This window comes from Syngnathoides biaculeatus, chromosome 1 (genome assembly GCF_019802595.1).
Source record: "Syngnathoides biaculeatus isolate LvHL_M chromosome 1, ASM1980259v1, whole genome shotgun sequence".
NCBI lineage: Eukaryota > Metazoa > Chordata > Actinopteri > Syngnathiformes > Syngnathidae > Syngnathoides > Syngnathoides biaculeatus.
Genome location: NC_084640.1, coordinates 1591469 through 1611055, shown reverse-complemented (window position 1 = coordinate 1611055; position 19587 = coordinate 1591469). Strand labels below are relative to the sequence as shown.

The window sequence follows — 19587 nt, the reverse complement described above, 5'->3', positions numbered from 1 at the left end:
TCCCTGGGATGTCATCTATCATGTTCATTGCAAGGGCTTTATAATCAGTAAACTATGTTAAAGTGTAAAAATATAATGTACACATACAGCTAGTTTGAGAGTGCCCTAAAATTTTGGATGGCATATGTCTCTCATCGATAAAAGAATTTAAACCTGCTTTGAGTCACATCATTTAGAAAATGTCTGTGGGTCATTTTCATGTAATTTCATAAAAGTAGTAATGACACTCAGTGTTTTGATAACTGAGCCAAACTTTTTAATGCCTGTTTGGTATTATGTGTAACTATGCCCAATACTTAAAACAGCCACATTTAGTCTTGCTTTCAAAAAAGGTAATTTAAAACATTAGCCCATAATAGTAAAGACAAACAAGCGATAATACACGAAACTTGTATGGGAAAAATTTGGAAACAATGATAATGACTTCAATTTTTGTCAAAGCTTTGTTGATGGAATACAGTGACTGTAATTCGTGGTAAATCACTGAAGTACAGACTTGTGGCATAACGGGAAAGACAAACGTGCAGAACTATTAGCTACTTGCTATTCATATTGCCTATTTATTTGGGAGGGTTCAGAAAATCGATGGATGGGCAAAACTACAATTCCCAGACGCCTCAAAACCGGAGATACGTGTCAAACTTTCCGGATATGTGCTCGCTGCGCCGCATGAAGGCCCTTTTCCGCCTCTGAGAAGTGTGCTTCACCTCGACAGACACCAGTGAGTAAAATATCGACTTTTACTTGTATTGTATAGTTCAAGAAACAAGTCTTGTGGCATCGTTCGAGATAACATTGCTCCTCGTTGCTTCGAAAAGCTACAAAAATGGGATAAATATTTGGAATGTCCTATTTTACCCCAAAACCTTTTCCTCCTGCACAACAATGCTAAGCGCTAGCATGCGGCTCAATTTTAGCCCATGTGGAAGTTTGCTAACAAGGCGGTAACTACGTCTAACTTTTGTTCTCTGTTCCTTTTGCGCTCCTGCTGTTACAAAAGTATAGCGGACAGGTTCCGCTCCAAACTTTGCAGCGTCCTACGTGTTGAGTTAATGTTACCGTGGCTCATTAGCTGACAGTATCTTACAGGGGCTAACGTGATGGGAGACGCGTTTCAGCGAAGGCCCTGCTTGGTAAAAACATTTGGTCGTTAATCTTAAACGTGCTTATAACGTTGATAAAAGACTTAAACCACGTAGCTAAAAAGCCAAAACACAATTCTGACAATTTAGTCATGGTTTTGTGTACTATATTCCCAAAAGCTTTCTAATATTCTTACTTTGCCGAGTTAAATCTGTTAGTCAAATTTAAACATGAAATATCCTCATTTATTGCAGGGGTACTTTCTAGGCCCAGGTGCAGTAGATGAAAATTCCTTATGGAAACTGTTTGTGTGTGTGTGTGTGTGTGTGTGTGTGTGTTTATATATATATATATATATATATATATAATTGCACCCCATTCTATATACTCGAATCACATTTAACTATTTGAACATGGAGGACGAGCAGTGATTAAAGGTGCCAGGCAACAGCGGCCATGGTTAGGTTTACAATGACGTCACCACCACCCTTAGACCAATCGGATAAATGAACAATAGAAAACAACTTCACGCTTCACCTATCACCTGTGTTCTCTGACCTCTATGACACACAAGATGGCGTTTTTGGAAACTTATAATTTAGCAGAGTCGTGCTGAAGCTGCACAACTCTAAATTTCGAATTGTATGTTTTCTGTAAAAGCCTTTAGAAAATGTGATGAATGATACCATATAATATACGATTGGATCGAAAATTTTACATTTAATTTAATTTTGCACAGTGACCGATTGGGAGACTGCACCGGCAGTTGCTGAGACACCTGAGATCAAGCTGTTTGGCAAGTGGAGCACTGACGATGTGCAGATCAATGACATCTCCCTGCAGGTCAGCACCGTCCCTTGTGGGATTGTTGTGGGAGTCAAGCGAGGCTAGAGTCACACCTCTGCATTTACCCCATTGTCCTGGTGTGCTAGAGCTCTCGCAGAGGAAATGTCTCTGCTTATTCATTGGCTGTTGTCTCCAGTGGCTCAGCCAATCACCATCTTAGGCACATGACCGCAACGGTGCACAGAAAAGACCTTTACCGTGCTTAAATTCAATGGCTGCTTTGCATCACAGGACTACATTGCCGTGAAGGAAAAGTACGCCAAGTACCTGCCACACTCTGGTGGACGTTATGCCGCCAAGCGTTTCCGCAAGGCCCAGTGCCCCATCGTGGAGCGTCTGACCAACTCTATGATGATGCACGGCCGCAACAATGGCAAGAAGCTGATGACCGTGCGCATCGTCAAGCACGCCTTTGAGATCATCCACCTGCTGACTGGAGAGGTGTGGTGACGTTTAACACGTGGCTTCCAGTCTGATGGTTTTTCCCCCTCCCCCCATTTATTTATTTTTATTGTGGAAAAAAAGCGAGGCTAGAGTCACATCTTGACATTGCTCTGTTGTCCTGGTGTGCTAGAGCGCTCGCAGAACAAACGTCTCTGCTTATCCATTGGCTGTGGTCTCCTGTGACACAACCAATCACCAGCTTTTGAGACATGACCTGTTGAATGGCACTTATCTTGCTGATAAATCTGATGGAATGCCTAATTGTTACATTTGTTTTGCAATGGATTTTTTTAACCCAAAAATTATAAGAATGCAAGGAGTTCTGGTATTTAATTCTGCACTCAAATATATATGAAAGTGATTATGTACTTAGTCAAATACAGATGAGCTGTACTTGTACCTTTTAAAGGGGAATTCCACTGGTTTGCCTTAACGATTTATCCAATTGGTCATGTAATATGTACTCTTATTTTGACAATGCTATGTTAAATCCTCTTAAGTGTTTTGTGAAGATTTTTATTGACAATTACGAATTTTCAGGGGCGCTGACATTTTCACGAGTCACATGACCTACGTGCGCGGCTGTGACGTGTTACGTGGGGTCCCAAATGCTCGATTAAATGGGACACTATTATGCCCGGTGCTGATTTCTGAGATTTATCCTCATCTGATGAAGAAATAGCAGTATCGGTTGATCGGGAAGACTGAGTGTGCTCGCATGGCTGGGGAGCAAGCTCACGGCTCCCCCAATCCCCGGAGCTGTGCCGCTCACAGCTGTATATGGAAGTATTCCTCTGTCTTCCCGATCAACCGATACTGCTATTTCTTAATCAGATGAGGATAAATCCGAGAAATTGGTGCTGGGTATAATAGTGTCCCATGTAATCGAGTGTTTGGGACTCCATGTAACACGTCACATCCGCGCCCGTAGGTCATGTGACTCACGAAAATGGCAGCGCATCTGAAAATTTGTAGTCGATTTTTAAAAAAAAAAAAAATTCTCAAAACACTTAAATGAGAGAAGATTTATCATCACATTGTCAGAATAAAGTACATATTAGATGAACTATTGGATACATTGTTCATGAAAACCAGTGGAATTCCCTTGATTAAATTACAACTAGATAATGTACTGCATGGGATACAAAATTTAGACAGACAGGTGTGTATTGCAATAATATTTTTTTATGCATTAAAATTCATAATTCTATACCAGACCACTAGACTACGTACCACACTTTAAGAATCACTTCTAAGCGTCACAATTGTGCATAGGGTTCCTATTTTATTTTGCATAATTCCACATTGCTTTGTAGAATCCCCTGCAAGTGTTGGTGAACGCCATCATCAACAGTGGACCACGTGAGGACTCCACCCGTATTGGCCGCGCTGGTACCGTCAGGAGGCAGGCTGTCGATGTGTCGCCCCTACGTCGAGTCAACCAGGTAACACGACTGCCCAATTTGATTCAAGCCTTGTGCCATACATTTTATGCACTGCTGCATTGAAGACGGTTCTCATGCTTGAAGATATTGATAAATGACTGATGTAATTCATTTAATGTAATACCCGGTATCACTAGTTCTCATGCAAAGCGAGACTAGAGTCACGCCTTAACACTGTTCGTTGTCCTGGTGTGCTGGAGTCCTCGCAGAGTAAAAACGTCTGTGCTTATTCATTGGCTGTAGTCTAATATGGCCCGGCCAATCACCAACTCAGACACATCACGTCACCAATGTGTTTGTCCCCATGTTTGTCCACCTCCACCCCTCCGTAGTAATTGCTGATGTTATGTTGCAGGCTATCTGGCTGCTGTGCACAGGCGCAAGAGAAGCTGCTTTCAGGAATATCAAGACAATTGCAGAGTGTCTGGCTGATGAGCTCATCAATGCCGCTAAGGTGTGTTCATGTAGTGGAAATGCAATACCTTGAATGCAGTCTCCCTCCTATATTTTATGGTTGACTAAACTTAGGGCTTTTTATTTCAGGGTTCATCTAATTCCTACGCCATCAAGAAGAAAGATGAGTTGGAGAGAGTTGCTAAGTCCAACCGTTAAAATGTTATTTCCTACCAACCAATAAATTTGAATACATCACGATGTAGTTTCATCAGACCTTACTCTTAATTTGGGGTGTTTGGAAGTGATACATAAAGGTGCCAGTTACTCTGATGCTTTCTCAAGTTGGATCAGAAGGTACATTTTTTTTGATAAACTTGTGATATCAAGGCCACCTAAATGTGTACAATTGCACTGAAGTTTAGCATTTTCCCTCTCAACTTCAATGTTGGCTAAAGACTTGCCTTTGTGCCACCATGCTGCCTCTCAAAGGTCAGTCTTGGGACTAAGACAGATGAGGGCTGAGAGGAAACGCAAGCCTTGAAGGGTAGGTGTGGGTAAAATGGACAGTCAGCGGAGATGTGGTGCGCTGTGTTGGTTTTAAGTACCCTAATTTCCAGCCTATAAACTGTTGACTCCCCCCACGCTTTCAACCATGCAGGTAATGCGGCTAATTTGTGCATTTTTCCTAACGGCCGCAGGGGGGCACTTGAATGGAAAAGGTAAGTGACACCAGTGGAATATATGTGCCGTGGAAGTCACTTTTACTGGTCTGGCCCAGTTACCGCTGCGCTATCGTGTTACTGCCGTGTATCAAGATTGTTTTATTTTTTTTATCTAGTGTTTCAATATGGCCACTTGCGGCTTCTACACAGCTGCGGTGTGTATATATCTTCTTCTTTTCCTTTCGGCTTGTCCCGTTAGGGGTCGCCACAGCGTGTCATCTTTTGCCATCTTAGCCTATCTCCTGCATCTTCCTCTCTAACCCCAACTGCCCTCATGTCTTCCCTCACCACATCCATAAACCTTCTCTTTGGTCTTCCTCTCGCTCTTTTGCCTGGGAGCTCCATCCTCAGCATCCTTCTACCAATATACTCACTCTCGCCTCTGAACATGTCCAAACCATCGAAGTCTGCTCTCCCGAATCTTGTCTCGAAAACATCCAGCTTTGGCTGTCCCTCTAATGAGCTCATTTCTAATCCTATCCAACCTGGTCACTCCGAGCGAGAACCTCAACATCTTCATTTCTGCCACCTCCAGTTCAGCTTCCTGTTGTCTCTTCAGTGCCGCCGTCTCTAATCCGTACATCATGGCCGGCCTCACCACTGTTTTGTAAACTTTGCCCTTCATCCTAGCAGACACTCTTCTGTCACATAACACACCAGACACCTTTCGCCAGCTGTTCCAACCTGCTTGGACCCGTTTCTTCACTTACTGACCACACTCTCCATTGCTCTGTATTGTTGACCCCAAGTATTTGAAGTCGTCCACCCTCGCTATCTCTTCTCCCTGTAGCCTCACTCTTCCCCCTCTACTTTTCTCATTCACGCACATATATTCTGTTTTACTTCGGCTAATCTTCATTCCTCTACTTTCCAGTGCATGTCTCCATCTTTCCAATTGTTCCTCTGCATGCTCCCTGCTTTCACTGCATATGACAATATCTGCGAACATCATGGTCCAAGGGGATTCCAGTCTAACCTCATCTGTCAGCCTATCCATTACCACTGCAAACAGGAAGGGGCTCAGAGCTGATCCCTGATGCAGTCCCACCTCCACCTTAAATTCCTCTGTCACACCTAAGGCACACCTCACCATTGTTCTGCTGCCATCATACATGTCCTGTACTATTTTAACATACTTCTCTGCCAAACCAGACTTACGCATGCAGTACCACAGTTCCTCTCTTGGTACTCTGTCATAGGCTTTCTCTAGATCCACAAAGACACAATGTAGCTCCTTCTGACCTTCTCTGTACTTTTCCACGAGCATCCTCAAGGCAAATAATGCATCTGTGGTACTCTTTCTAGGCATGAAACCATACTGTTGCTCGCAGATACTTACTTCTGTCCTGAGTCTAGCCTCCACTACTCTTTCCCATAACTTCATTGTGTGGCTCATCAACTTTATTCCTCTATAGTTTCCACAGCTCTGAACATCCCCTTTGTTCTTAAAAATGGGAACTAGAACACTTTTCCTCCATTCTTCAGGCATCTTTTCGCCCGCTAGTATTCTGTTGAATAAGTTGGTCAAAAACTCCACAGCCATCTCTCCAAATTGCTTCCATACCTCTACCGGTATGTCATCAGGACCAACTGCCTTTCCATTTTTCATCCTTTGTAGTGCCTTTCTGACTTCCCCCTTAGTAATCATTTCCACTTCCTGGTCCTTCACTCTTGCCTCTTCAACTCTTCCTTCTCTCTCATTTTCTTCATTCATCAACTTCTCAAAGTATTCTTTCCATCTATTTAGTACACTACCGGCACCAGTCAACACATTTCCATCTCTATCCTTAATCACCCTTACCTGCTGCACATCCTTCCCATCTCTATCCCTCTGTCTGGCCAACCTGTAGAGATCCTTTTCTCCTTCTTTCGTGTCCAACCTGGTGTACATGTCTTCATATGCCTCTTGTTTAGCCTTTGCCACCTCTACCTTTGCCCTACGTCGCATCTCCTCAGTCCTCTCAGTATCCCACTTCTTCTTCGCTAATCTCTTTCCTTGTATGACTCCCTGTATTTTGGGGTTCCACCACCAAGTCTCCTTCTCCCCTTTCCTACCAGATGACACACCAAGTACTCTCCTGCCTGTCTCTCTGATCACCTTGGCTGTCGTCGTCCAGTCTTCCGGGAGCTTCGGTTGTCCATCGAGAGCCTGTCTCACCTCTTTCCGGAAGGCCGCACAACATTCTTCCTTTCTCAGCTTCCACCACATGGTTCTCTGCTCTACCTTTGTCTTCTTAATCTTCCTACCCATCACCAGAATCATCCTACATACTACCATCCTATGCTGTCGAGCTACACTCTCCCCTACCACTACTTTACAGTCAGTAACCTCCTTCAGATTACATCGTCTGCACAAAATATAATCTACCTGCGTGGTTCTACCACCGCTCTTGTAGGTCACTATATGCTCCTCCCTCTTCTGGAAATAAGTGTTCACTACAGCCATCTCCATCCTTTTTGCAAAGTCCACCACCATCTGCCCTTCAAAGTTCCTTTCCTGGATGCCGTACTTACCCACTCGATCTGATACTCTTTTCACCTCCAAGACATTCTTAGCCAGCTCTTCCTTTAAAATAACCCCTACTCCATTTCTCTTCCCATCTACTCCGTGGTAGAATAATTTAAACCCTGCTCCCAAACTTCTAGCCTTACTACCTTTCCACCTGCTCTCTTGGATGCACAGAATATCATCCTTTCTCCTAATCATCATGTCAACCAACTCCTGAGCTTTTCCTGTCATAGTCCCAACATTCAAAGTCCCTACACTCAGTTGTAGGCTCTGTGCATTCCTCTTTTTCTTCTGACGCTGGATCCGGTTTCCTCCTCTTCTTTGTCTTCGACCCACAGTAGCTGAATTTCCACCGACGCCCTGCAGGTTAGCAGTGCCGGGGGTGGGCGTTGTTAACCCGGGCCACGACCGATCCGGTATGGGATTCTTTAGATGAACGCTCATATTTGTTTGGCACAGTTTTTACGCCGGATGCCCTTCCGGACGCAACCCTCTGCATTTATCCGGGCTTGGGACCGGCCTACAGATTGCACTGGTTTGTGCCCCCATAGGGCTGCATTGCGGTGTGTATATATACTAAATGGTATTACCTTTACAAATGTACTGGGTGAGGCTTATAACCAGGTGCGCGCTGTAGGCTGGGAAGTATGATACATCGCTAGCCACATATTAGAAATAGGTGTCAAACATCAGACACTGAACCAGATCTGGCCCACTGCCCTACTTTGTGTGGACTGCTTCAGAAAATGAAGTGTATTTCAGGTTTTTACATTTTGTACTGTTTAATGTGCAGTCTCATTTTAAAGATTAGTGTGTACTTCACTTTATGGGTATGTTGTAGATGGATATAAATGTAGCTACGTACAGTATTGGTACTTATTCACCTGACAATTTAATTGGTGCAGTTTTACAATTGATGTACATTCAACACAAAAGTAACAATTCTATCCATGCAAAGGCATGTTTCTAATATTTTGACCCCCAAGTGGCTCAATAAAGTATTAGAAACACCAGTGTATGATGCAGTAGACCATTGCAAAGCAGTTTAATAAAAATATCTGGGTACCAGAGAAGTGTTAGATGGCCAACAGTTAGTTCCTAAGTAGATTTAGCAGAAACTAGAAATGAGATTCAAAGCTATACATTTCTATGTGGAGAGATGCTAGTTGACTTACAGGTTTGAATCATGCTAGTAGCACTACTAAATTTAACATTTCCTCCAAGAGTAAGGATTTGGGTCATGTTTCATGAAGAGGCCCAACCTACCCAAAGGCGGTAGTCCTGAGGTGTCAAACCCTCACAGGTTTTACAGATTGAAGAAAAAAAAAAAAGACATCAGAAATATGTGTGCTTCTTATTGACAAGCAGACAAAGTGAGGACAGAGACGCTCCGAGCTTGGAGGCCTCACTGCAGGCTGTAGGCAAGAAGGTGTAGTCCTGCAGCTTCTGGAAGGCCTGGACACAAGGAGGCACAATCAAACCATGAGAGCACTGGTGTCAAACTCAAGGCCCAGGGGCCAGATCACACCCACCGCATGATTGTATGTGGCCTGCAAAGGCAAATTATGTCTATCCACTGATTGTTAAATTCTGTTCCAAAATTTCTATGTCATATAAATGATAATGAGAGACTGCATTTTTTTTTGTGCCCAAACAAATATAGTTGAAAAAACGCAGGCCACTTGATTTTTGATTCCAAAACTAGCTCATATATTTTATGTTGTCATAAAGGCCCTCAGATGGAAACCCTGACCACAATGTGGCCCATGAGAAAAATGAGTTTGACACCCCTGCATTAGAGTCTCAAACTCATTACTCAAGGGTAACAGCTTTGGCTCTCAGAAACAGTGAAGAAAATAAGTATTTGAACACCCTGCTATATTGCATGTTTACTGTGAGAGAAAGAATCTAAAAAGAAAAATCCAGAAATCACAATGTATGATGTGTTATACCGCTCCAAATACGTACTTGAACACCTATCAGCTAAAATTCTGACCCTGAAAGACCTGTTAGTCTGCCTTGAAAAGTCCACCTCCACTCCATGTATTATCCTGAATCAAGATGCCCCTGTGTGAGATCGTTAGCTGCATAAAAACACCTGTCCACCCCATACAATCAGTAAGACTCAAACTTGTAACATGGCCAAGACCAAAGTGTTGTCCAAAGACACCAGAGACAAAATTGTACAACTCCACACGGCTTGAAAGGGCTCGGGGAAATTGCCAATCAGCTTGGTGAAAAAAGGTCCACTCTTGGAGCAATCATTAGAAAATGGAAGCAGCTAAACATGACGGTCAATCTCAATCAGAGTGGAGCCCCATGCAAGATACCACATCGTGGGGTCTCAATGATCCATAGAAAGGTGAGGAATCAGACCAGGACTACACGACAGGACTTGGTCAATGACCTGAAAAGAGCTGGGAGCACCGTTTCTAAGGTGACTGTTGGTCGTAAGACGTTATGGTTTGAAATCTTGCATGGCACTGAAGGTTCCCCCGCTTAAACCAGAACATGTCAAGGCCCGTCTTAAGTTTGCCAATGACCATTTGGGTGATATAGAGGAGTCGTGTGTGTGAAAGTTTTGTGGTCAGATGAGACCAAAAATGGAACTTTTTGGTCAGAATTCCACTCACTGTGTTTGGAGGAAGACAAATGATGAGTTCCATCCCAAGAACACCATCCCTACTGTGAAGCATGGGGGTGCATCATGCTCTGGGGGTGTTATTCTGCACATGGGACAGGACGACTGCACTGTATTAAGGAGAGGATGACCGCGGCCATATATTGTGAGATTTTGGGGAACAACCACTTTTCCTCTGTCAGAGCATTGAAGATGGGTCGTGGCTGGATCTTTCAACACGACAATGACCCGAAGGACACAGCCAGGAAAACCAAGGAGTTGCTCCGTAGAAGGCATATCAAGGTTCTGGGGTGGCCTAGCGTGTCTCCAGACCTAAACCCAATAGAAAATGTTTGGAGGGAGCTGAAACTCCCTTTTTCTCAGCAACAGCACAGAAACCTGTCTGAGCTGGAGAAGATCTGTGTGGAGGAGTGGTCCAAAATCCCTCCTGCAGTGTGTGAAAACCTGGTGAAAAACTACAGGAAACGTTTGACCTGTAATTGCAAACAAAGGCTACTGTACCAAATATTTATTTGCAGCTGCATCACGCAAATAATTAAAAAAACATACATTGTGATTTCTGGATGTTTCTTTTTAGATTATCTCTCACAGTGAACATGCACCTACGATGAAAATTTCAGACCCCTCAATGATTTCTCAGTGGGAGGACTTTCAATGTAGCAGGGTGTTCAAATACTTGTTTTCTTCACTGTATATGCACAGAAAGTGGTCTTGTGCGCAACCATGCGCCCGCGGGCACCACATTGGTGACCCCTGCACTATACTAAAAAAGCTGATTAAGTTTTAACTGGATTGCAATAACTGTTGTTCTCAATCATGGCCAATGTCAGAAAAATGGCCTTTGAGAACTGCGTTTTATTTAAAATGGGAGGAATAGGAATGTTATGAGCCGATATCTCATCAAATTCTATTTGAATATAAATAGGTAAAAAAAATTGTTTGAGAGTCTTTGTAGTTGAAAAGAAAAGCTCCCTTTTTTAAAAAGCATTTGTTGGGAACATTACTACTTTGATGAGTGGGGGGAAAAATGGGGAGGCGGGGGGACTTACAGACACACTGTAAGGACATTCTTCCACTGGCCTGTGGAGCAGGAAGTCCTTTTTGGACGGACCCTTTATGTAGATGCAGTTAGCTGCAGATTCCTCCGGCACAGTCAGAACCTCGTAGTGGTGATCGGTCAACTGTTCCATCATCTGGAAAAGACATGAATACTTTCTTTTAATCTGACAATACAACAATTACTACAAATTCTAGACTACATTAAGAGCCTTAATATTTTAGAAAGTGCTTTCAGTAAGACACAATGCAGTTCCAGACCACGACAACCACAATAAATAAAAGTGTACATCAACCTTCAGTACTGTATGAATAGTTACTTTATTATTTGTTTTAGAGTTGTGAACATATTACAAGTGTTTAAAGGGCTACTGTCATGAAATAGATGATTTAGTTATTAATGAAAAAAAACGTCAGCCAATATGGGCCCAAGCATTTTTTTCCCCCACCACAAAACATGATTTTGACATATACACGCTTTTGTAACTCCAGCCATAAAAACCCTCTCGAGGGATTTGTTTTCGAGAAGAAGCAGGAAGTGACGTAAAGGACAGTGCGGACGGGGGCGACTTTGAAGAACCCAGCCGAGAACGCCTCACTCAGCCGCGTGCGCACAGTAAAGCGCCCCGGCTTGACTGTGTTGTTCATCGCGTACTGCGGAGTCTATGAACACCCCCCTAAAGCAGGACGGCTCAGCTCTGTCATAAGTCACACCGGCCGGCTGCGACGAGCCGCGATGGCTCATCTCCGCCGCGGAAGCGGATCGGACAGGGATGCGGCCGGGCCATGATTGCATATCATCTGAATATGGCTCGAAACAATAGTGTAATATTGTCCCGAGGGCTCAAAACAATAGTATAATATTGCCCTGGTAACTTCACTCGGTTGTGTGGTGTTCTCCTTTTCGAAAAGACCTTCCGTGTCAGAAGTGGTGTGTTTGTCTCTCATAGTTAGGGTGCCCCGCGTGTTTTCATTGGCGAATGTCCGGGTGACGTCACGGACGGAGGATGCAGCCAATATGGCGACCACTTGGATGTCGTAGAATGACACTTTCTGCAACTTTGTGCATGGATGATGCGCTCTCCACTCACATTTATTTTTTCATATAGACATTGAAGTGAATAATGTTAAATGTATTTTTCATTAGAATATCTATTTTAGAATGTTTATAGGGATGACACTTGGGCTTTAAGATAGCAAGAGGATATACTGTACATTTCAATTCAAGGTATTGTATTGGAAATTCTGAACGCAACAACTTAATTTTCACACTCACGGAACACTTGAGTGACACGCGCAAACAAAAGCCTACCCACCCGCAGTGTCTTCTTGGCCCCTTCAGTGTTGCTGATGATGATGGTGTTGGCACCTCCCATTGAGCAGATGTTTTTCAGTCGAATCCCACCGCAGACTGGCACGGTTGATACGGAAAAGTCCTGAACACATCACAGCGGAAAACGTTTCGGTAATGCGTCCTCGTTGCTTTTATTGAGCTCTTGGTGCAGTTCAGTACACAGCTGACGTTACATAACAGCAGCATGGGCCAGCTTACCATTAGGCAGACACAAGCCATTGCCTGGGGGGGATATAGATTGTCAGGGGCCACCATGAGACATTTCATAAAAACTGATTAAAAATGTTTCCTTCGATTCAAAGCAATTATTCTCGTGCTTAACACAAACTGAGAGCCAGGCACTTTGCCACATACAGCCGTGTCAGGCTAGGACAAAGAGACAGTTTAGCACAATATGATGTAATACATCTTTGTGACAGATACATTTTGCGACTTACAGAGTATTAAAGCCACCTTCTATAATTGAATGTTGCTCAATGTTCCCATCAGTTTCCAGAAATGACAACATAAGCATTGCGCTTATCCACTTGTTAGATCATCCTTAAGAAAGATTTTAAGTACGTTATCAGTGAAGACTTTGTACTGTCGTGAAGATTTAGTTACTGCGGTACAGTGGTGCAGGAGGGAGGGGGCAATGATTGAGTTTGGCTCAGGCCCCAAACTGCACAACTGCGTTACTAAAACAATCAGTAATGCCTGCGCTTCATCCGTTCAAGTGACTCATACACCAATGAATCCAAAAGATGCAGTCACATGTAACAGCTGCTTTTTTTTTTTGGTTTCGACACTCTTCTGTACTTATTGTTGATGGTGTGCCCGAAAAAAAAATTAAAATGAAAGAATAGCGAGTGGGAACGATGTTAACTAAGTAAAACCAATCTTTCATCAGGGCATTTACAATAAAATAACTAGTACCGTAAAGTACATCAGTCATTAATTGTAAATTATTTAATACAAGGTATTTAACATTGGGGTCTATACTTTCTACCATTTATTCGAAACAAAAATACATGTGGATCTGAATGTCAAATGGCGTGAAAAAAGTTCACTATTTCAACAGTTCAGTATCTCTAATTTCCACATTGATAAATATTTGATTGTTTTGTATGCATCGTAATTTCTTGAGATGGTAAATTTGTAGTTTTGTGTAGCTGTAAGGAAGATATAATCAAATTAATCATTAAATATTTCACTCTGTATCATGAATTGTACATAGAACACTTTCAGTTATTTTGCATTGGAGTACTCCGAATTGTGTTTCCACAGTGTACTTCATGAGAATGCAACCATTTATTCAGTCGTGTCAAATTGATGCAAATAGTGTGTGGTAATTCTTAAAGCCCAAGTGTCATCCCTGTAAACATTCTAAAATACATATTGAAATGAAAAATACATAACATTCACTTCATTGTCTATACCAAAAAATAAATATGAGCGGAGAGCGCGTCATCCATGCGCAAAGTTGCGGAAGTGTCATTCGACATCCAAGTGGTCACCATATTGGCTGCATCTACTGCCCGTGAGGTCACCCCGGACAGTCGTCATTGAAAACACGTGGTGGCCCCTACTGTGGGACACACCCCTTCAGACAAGGAAGCTCTTTTCGAAGAAGAGAACATCTCACAACTGAGTGAAGTGACCGGGGCAATATTACCCTATCGTTTCGAGCCATATATAGATGATGTGCGGATCACTTCTAACTAACAACAGATTCCCAAATAGTATCTTTGAACCAGGGTGACCAAAGCCGTGCTCGTCCGCGTGGCACGGCTTTGGCGGCGGCTCGTCCGCCCACCTACTATGGGACACGGAAGCTTGGCTGAAGCCGTGATCAGTGGACACTACGCCGACGGGCACCTCTGACTTACGGACGCTGATCTTTTGTTACGTTCTGAAAGGATTACATCCTCCCCCCAAGTATTGTTTTTTTGGTGGCTCTATACACCCCTACCTGTCATTTGGAACCCACAAAGCTCTCGTCCTTTGCACCCATGCAATCCATTTTTCTCTACGAATTGGGTCTCTTGGAAACTTATGAAGGGTAACTCCATCCAGTGTTCGAGCAATATCCAGCAATGCAATGATCCGGCATTTTGGCTAACACGAAGGAACAACGAGCTATCTTATCGCATGTAAAACTAATAGAAACAAACGAGTCCGCTTGACTGTGCTACTGCCTCCAACGTCACCTCCTGCTTATTGTCGAAAACAAATCCCTCGAAATGATTTTCATGGCGGGAGTTACAAAAAGCCGTATGTCAAAATCATGTTTTGTGGTGAAAAAAAAAACGAATGGGTCGATACATCCTGCTGTTTTTTTCCATTGATAATGTACTAAAAATCATCCACTTCATGGCAATGGCCCTTGAAAGGATTGGTTTTCGAGAAGAAGCAGGAAGTGATGTAAAGGACAGAAGCTCCGCCAAGTGGACTCGTTTGTTTCCATTAGTTTTACCTCCGGGAAGGTAGCTCGTTGTTCCTTCGTGTTAGCCAAAATGCCGGCTCGTTGCATTGCTGGACATTGCTTGAACATTCGGGAGAATGGATTTACCCTCATAAGTTTGCAAGAGACCTGGTTCGTTGTGAAAAATGGATTGCACGGGTGCAGACGACAAGAGCTTCATGGGTTCCAAATGAGGTGTATATACAGCTACTAAAAATAATAGTTTGGGGCGGACCACGTAATCGGTCTCTCATAACGTAACAAAAGATCCCCGTATGAAATGTCGATGTGCGCTTCGCCAGTGTGGAACGCGGCGGCTCTGAAGAACCCAGCCGAGAATGCCTCACTTAGCCGCGTGTGCGCAGTAAAGCACCTTGGCTCGACGGTGTTGTTCATTGCGTACTGCGGCGTCTGTGAACAACCCCCTAAAGCAGCACGGCTCGGCTCAATTATAAGCCACCACGGCGCCGAAAATGAGCCACACCAGCTGAGGCGCACCCTGCGTGTTGGGCTTGCGGCGGCACTGAAGAACGCAGCCGACAATTCCTCACTCAGCCGCGTGCGGCGACAACGCAGTAAAGCACCCCGGCTCGACGGTGTTATTCATTGTGTACTGCAGCGGCTATGGACAACCCCCTAAAGCAGCACGGCTCGGCTCCGTGATAAGCCACCTCGGGGTGGAAAATGAGCCACACCGGCTGGCTGCAATGAGCTGCGATGGCTCATCTCCGCCGCGGAAGTTGATCGGACAGACGGGGAGGCTGTTTGGCATATCATCTGAATATGGCTCGAATAGTGAAACATTGCCCTGGTAACTTCACTCGGTTGTGTGGTCTCCTTTTCGAAAAGAGCTTCCGTGTTAGAAGGGGCGTGTTCGTCTCCCATAGTAGGGTGCACCGCGTGTTTTCATTGGCGAATGTCCGGGTGATGTCACGGACAGAGGATGCAGCCAATTTGGCGACCACTTGGATAGCGTAGAATGATTTTTTTGTATAGACATTAAAGTGAATAATGTTATATGTATTTTTCATTACATTATCTATTTTAGAATGTTTATAGGGATGACACTTGACCTTTAAATAGCATAAGTCAACTACCAGTGACTGACATCCCCCCCCCACACACACACATACACTTGAGAAAATCCAATGTATGTGTGTGCGTGTTGAAAGCAAACATCTTAAAGACACTTAAAATAATCTATATAAAGAGTGGTCATGTGACCTACAGTACCAAAGGTCTCTTGTATTTCAGCCAAAAGGACGCCCCCAATTGATCAATGCCCTCCACGTCAATTCCCCAAATGTAAGAGTACACGATACCACCCGAGCAGTCTGACTCCCAGGTCCAATAAAACCCATCTGACCGATTACCCAACTTCGTCACTTAGCCGCCATCTTTTCCGCTCTTACCCGAAAGGTGTCGGCCAGCACCTCGGCTCCTTTGTGATTGGTGTGTGAGGAGATGCCGACGAAGAACTCCCTCCCTGTGAAGAGGACGTCGCTGCCCTCAAGCGTGGCCCCTCCGGAGTCCCCCGGGGCCCCCTCCATCTCCACCACGGTCAAGTTGAGCTCGGACATCACCCTGCGCACGGCCACCACCTGCACGCGAGGTGAGAGGGGGGCTTACGATGACAAGACTTTTACATCCTCCATTTGAAAATGAGTTTTTTTTACCTACTCTTTATTGTGTGTTTATTGTGTTTATTTATTGGGCCTTGCTACTTTTCAACTCCAACAGATGTAAAGTTAAAAAAAAAAAGCCGTAAATAGGTGAAGTCAACTGTTGTTGAACTCTTGATTGGTTGGAACGCCAACCAAGGAGCATTTACAACAACCATGACAAAAGATTCCTGCTGCCAAAATTCCATTTAGCAATGATCCAAATCTCAATCTTTCAATTCTTGTTCACTTCTGGTCGCATGATAACACAGCTGCAAGTTTCTAAATGCTTTCCTTGTGTTTTTAATGGATAATTTCCTCCACAGGTTCATTACTTCTGCATTGTTTTCCTTGTGAGAAGAAGTTAATCGTTCTTGCTGATTTGCTGACGCCTCCGATTTTCTCTTCCCTCACCCGCATCTCGTGCCATAAGTCACAAAAAGGTCACATAAAACAAAATCGAAAGCAAAAACACAACACTGCCGCCTGACTACACTAAAGAACAATCACAGGGTAATGTAAAATTAGTCTGGTTTAGTTTAGTGGGTGCGCCATCCATTTACAGTCTGGACATACAGAGGATCATGCAAAAACCCCATTAAGACCCTGATAAGATTTTTCATCAAGACAGGACCATTAACAAAAACAAAACAAAAAAAAGAGCTCTTCCTAAACTTTTTTGGGGGGCGGGGGGCAAGTTTTAAGTGTGATCTTGACGGTGCGATCGATGACTTTACCTCGCTGCGTCTCTGCTGTCTGAAGGGTCTGGTGATGAGTGCCGTGTCACCTTGGATCACCGCCACGTCCTCGAGCCTCCAGCTCATCGGCAGCTCTGGGTCGGGAGGGATCTCCATCAACTGAAGGCCCACTTTCTGCCTCAGCGCTCCCGTCAGACAGCCGAACTGACGCTGGGCTTTGGCCAGGTCCACCGAGACCTCCTTGTTCTCGCCGTTTTCTCCCATTACCTTCCCGAAGGTCTCTGGAATGCCACGCACCACCGCGTGGGTGAACTGGCCATACGGGCACATGTTCGCCATCTCTGTGGAGCAGAGTAGGGGTGCCTCAACAAAAATGCCAAGAGGGGAGGGCAGGGGGTGGGGAACACCGTCGGAACAACTCCTTCACTGTCTTGATGGCGTGAATTGGGATCAAGACAAAAATGTGGAGACAACTTCTACCTCCTATTGTGCATCATTACAAAAAAGAAGCAGTATTCCCACCTATGGGAAGAGATTAACTTTAATCAAGGCAAAGACAACTGGGATTAAAAAAAAACAAAAACATCACGGGCCACGTGGATTAAATGAGGATTATCGGCCCAGTTAATAGGCATCACAACTAGAGCTGATTTGACTGCGGAAAATACACAAAAAAATTTTCAGTTCCTGGTTCACTTCATAACATCAATTGGAAAAGGCCCAAAATGCTGATCATTGTTTTCCAAAGTCAAAGCCAAAAAACGTTTTGAAAATGTTTTATTTTGGTTAAATACAAATATAATCAGCCTCCATTGAGAACGATTGCCACTGGAGAATATTAACCAAGGGAACAACAATCCAGTAATCTTTTAGGTTATTTCCCCACCCCCCCTTCATTAATTATTAAAATAGTTGCGAATGAAGTTGCTATTTGATTAGCAGTATATTAATTGTTTCAGCATGAATCATACAAAGTGAATTTGGCATTAGGAATTAAAACAAAAATAAAACGCGTCATCATTGTCCAAAAATATTTAGTAGCCTTTTTTTTTTCCACAATAATGGAACACATAGATTCCACAGGTTTCACGAAAACGACCAGAAGGCCAGTTTTACCCGTGACCGTAACAAAAAGCGTGTTTACTAAAAAAAGTGTTTGCGCCCACGAGTTGCGCTTTGAGCTCAACACCGGTGCAAACAATCTGCAATCTACAAGTAATGCGACGCCCAACTTCTATCCCTTCACATTATATAATCTTTACCATCATCCTCCAGCAAAAAAAAAAAAAAAAAAAAAAGTAGCAAATAAAGATACGAAAGTCAATCTCCTTACCACTCGGAAGTTTGGAGGCGAGAGGCTCGGCCACATCTGATGTGCTTCCCAAACAGGGCCGTTTTTTCCCCCGTTATCCAGCTCTTCACTCTTGTCCTAACACCCACCCACCCCAGTGTCGAAACGGGCGACTTCCGAGACTGCCTTTCAAAGCAAAAAAGAATTGCGTCACAACCGCTACTTTTCGGGTTAAAATCGAGAGCGGGCGTCTTTGCTTTCGCGTGCTGTATGAAAAGTGACTTTATTACGTGTGTGTGACGTCTACGTGACGACATCCCGTCGAGGTAATGATGAAGCTGTTCCCCTTGGAATGTCATTTCCGGTCTGTTGATCTACGTTTACTTTAACATGGAGTTACTCCTTGCCTCAATTATTATTATTTATCATAGTTTAAGCACTCTAAAATATTACTAGGTAGTAGGTAACTTGTTTAATCAATCCATTATTTACCTGCAAACTAAGAAAGAATAAATCCAAGTTCATCGTGTGGTAAAGTCTCCATCAGCTGAAGGCCCACTTTCTGCCTCAGCGCTCCCGTCAGACAGCCGAACTGAGAAGGGCTCCTCGCTTTACGACGCACTTCTATTTCTCCAGTGGCAACGTAACCCTATCTACGTCTTTCACAATCGTGGTGTACAAATTACAATAACACAAATTTGTGAATAAATTATCTTATTCAATAAATATAACTCCTGAATGTTTTCTTTATCAAGTTCACCATTTTTTTATTTCTCAATTCTATTTAGCCACAGTCCTCATGCGCTGCACATGTTGTTGTCCTTGACATGACAAAAAAAATAATCTTTTAAGCTTCACCTAAATGGGTCAAATGGTGCTATTTGATAAACATGTTGCACAATTCCAAGCTTGAGGAAAATAAGCATGTCAGGTGTTATTTTTACCAAGAAAAACTTCAATGATTATGTTTACATTTTATTTGTGGAGTCACTTTTGAT

At 43.5% G+C, this 19587-nt stretch overlaps 2 protein-coding genes and 3 non-coding genes across 5 annotated transcripts; 4 read left to right on the top strand and 1 right to left on the bottom strand.

The window, feature by feature from the left end:
- Positions 1–574: 574 nt before the first annotated feature.
- On the top strand, positions 575–4472 carry rps5 (ribosomal protein S5). Its single transcript, XM_061825235.1, has 6 exons — positions 575–721; positions 1823–1926; positions 2161–2370; positions 3690–3818; positions 4174–4272; positions 4362–4472. Coding segments are annotated over exons 1-6 (612 nt in total). The 5' UTR covers positions 575–720; the 3' UTR covers positions 4431–4472.
- On the top strand, positions 1964–2097 carry LOC133504399 (small nucleolar RNA SNORA3/SNORA45 family). Its single transcript, XR_009795948.1, has one exon. It is a non-coding gene; the product is annotated as a small nucleolar RNA SNORA3/SNORA45 family (small nucleolar RNA).
- Positions 2453–2586, top strand: LOC133504386 (small nucleolar RNA SNORA3/SNORA45 family). The gene has a single exon (XR_009795942.1). It is a non-coding gene; the product is annotated as a small nucleolar RNA SNORA3/SNORA45 family (small nucleolar RNA).
- Positions 3967–4100, top strand: LOC133504394 (small nucleolar RNA SNORA3/SNORA45 family). The gene has a single exon (XR_009795947.1). It is a non-coding gene; the product is annotated as a small nucleolar RNA SNORA3/SNORA45 family (small nucleolar RNA).
- Positions 4473–8461: 3989 nt separating the features above from the next.
- ddah2 (DDAH family member 2, ADMA-independent) lies at positions 8462–18912 on the bottom strand. The gene is made up of 6 exons (XM_061819958.1): positions 18632–18912; positions 17338–17639; positions 16352–16540; positions 12459–12578; positions 11136–11279; positions 8462–8900 (listed from the first exon to the last, which is right to left on the bottom strand). Exons 2-6 carry the CDS (start codon positions 17635–17637, stop codon positions 8781–8783), a joined length of 873 nt encoding a protein of 290 aa, XP_061675942.1. The 5' UTR covers positions 17638–17639; positions 18632–18912; the 3' UTR covers positions 8462–8780.
- Between the last annotated feature and the right edge of the window lie 675 nt (positions 18913–19587).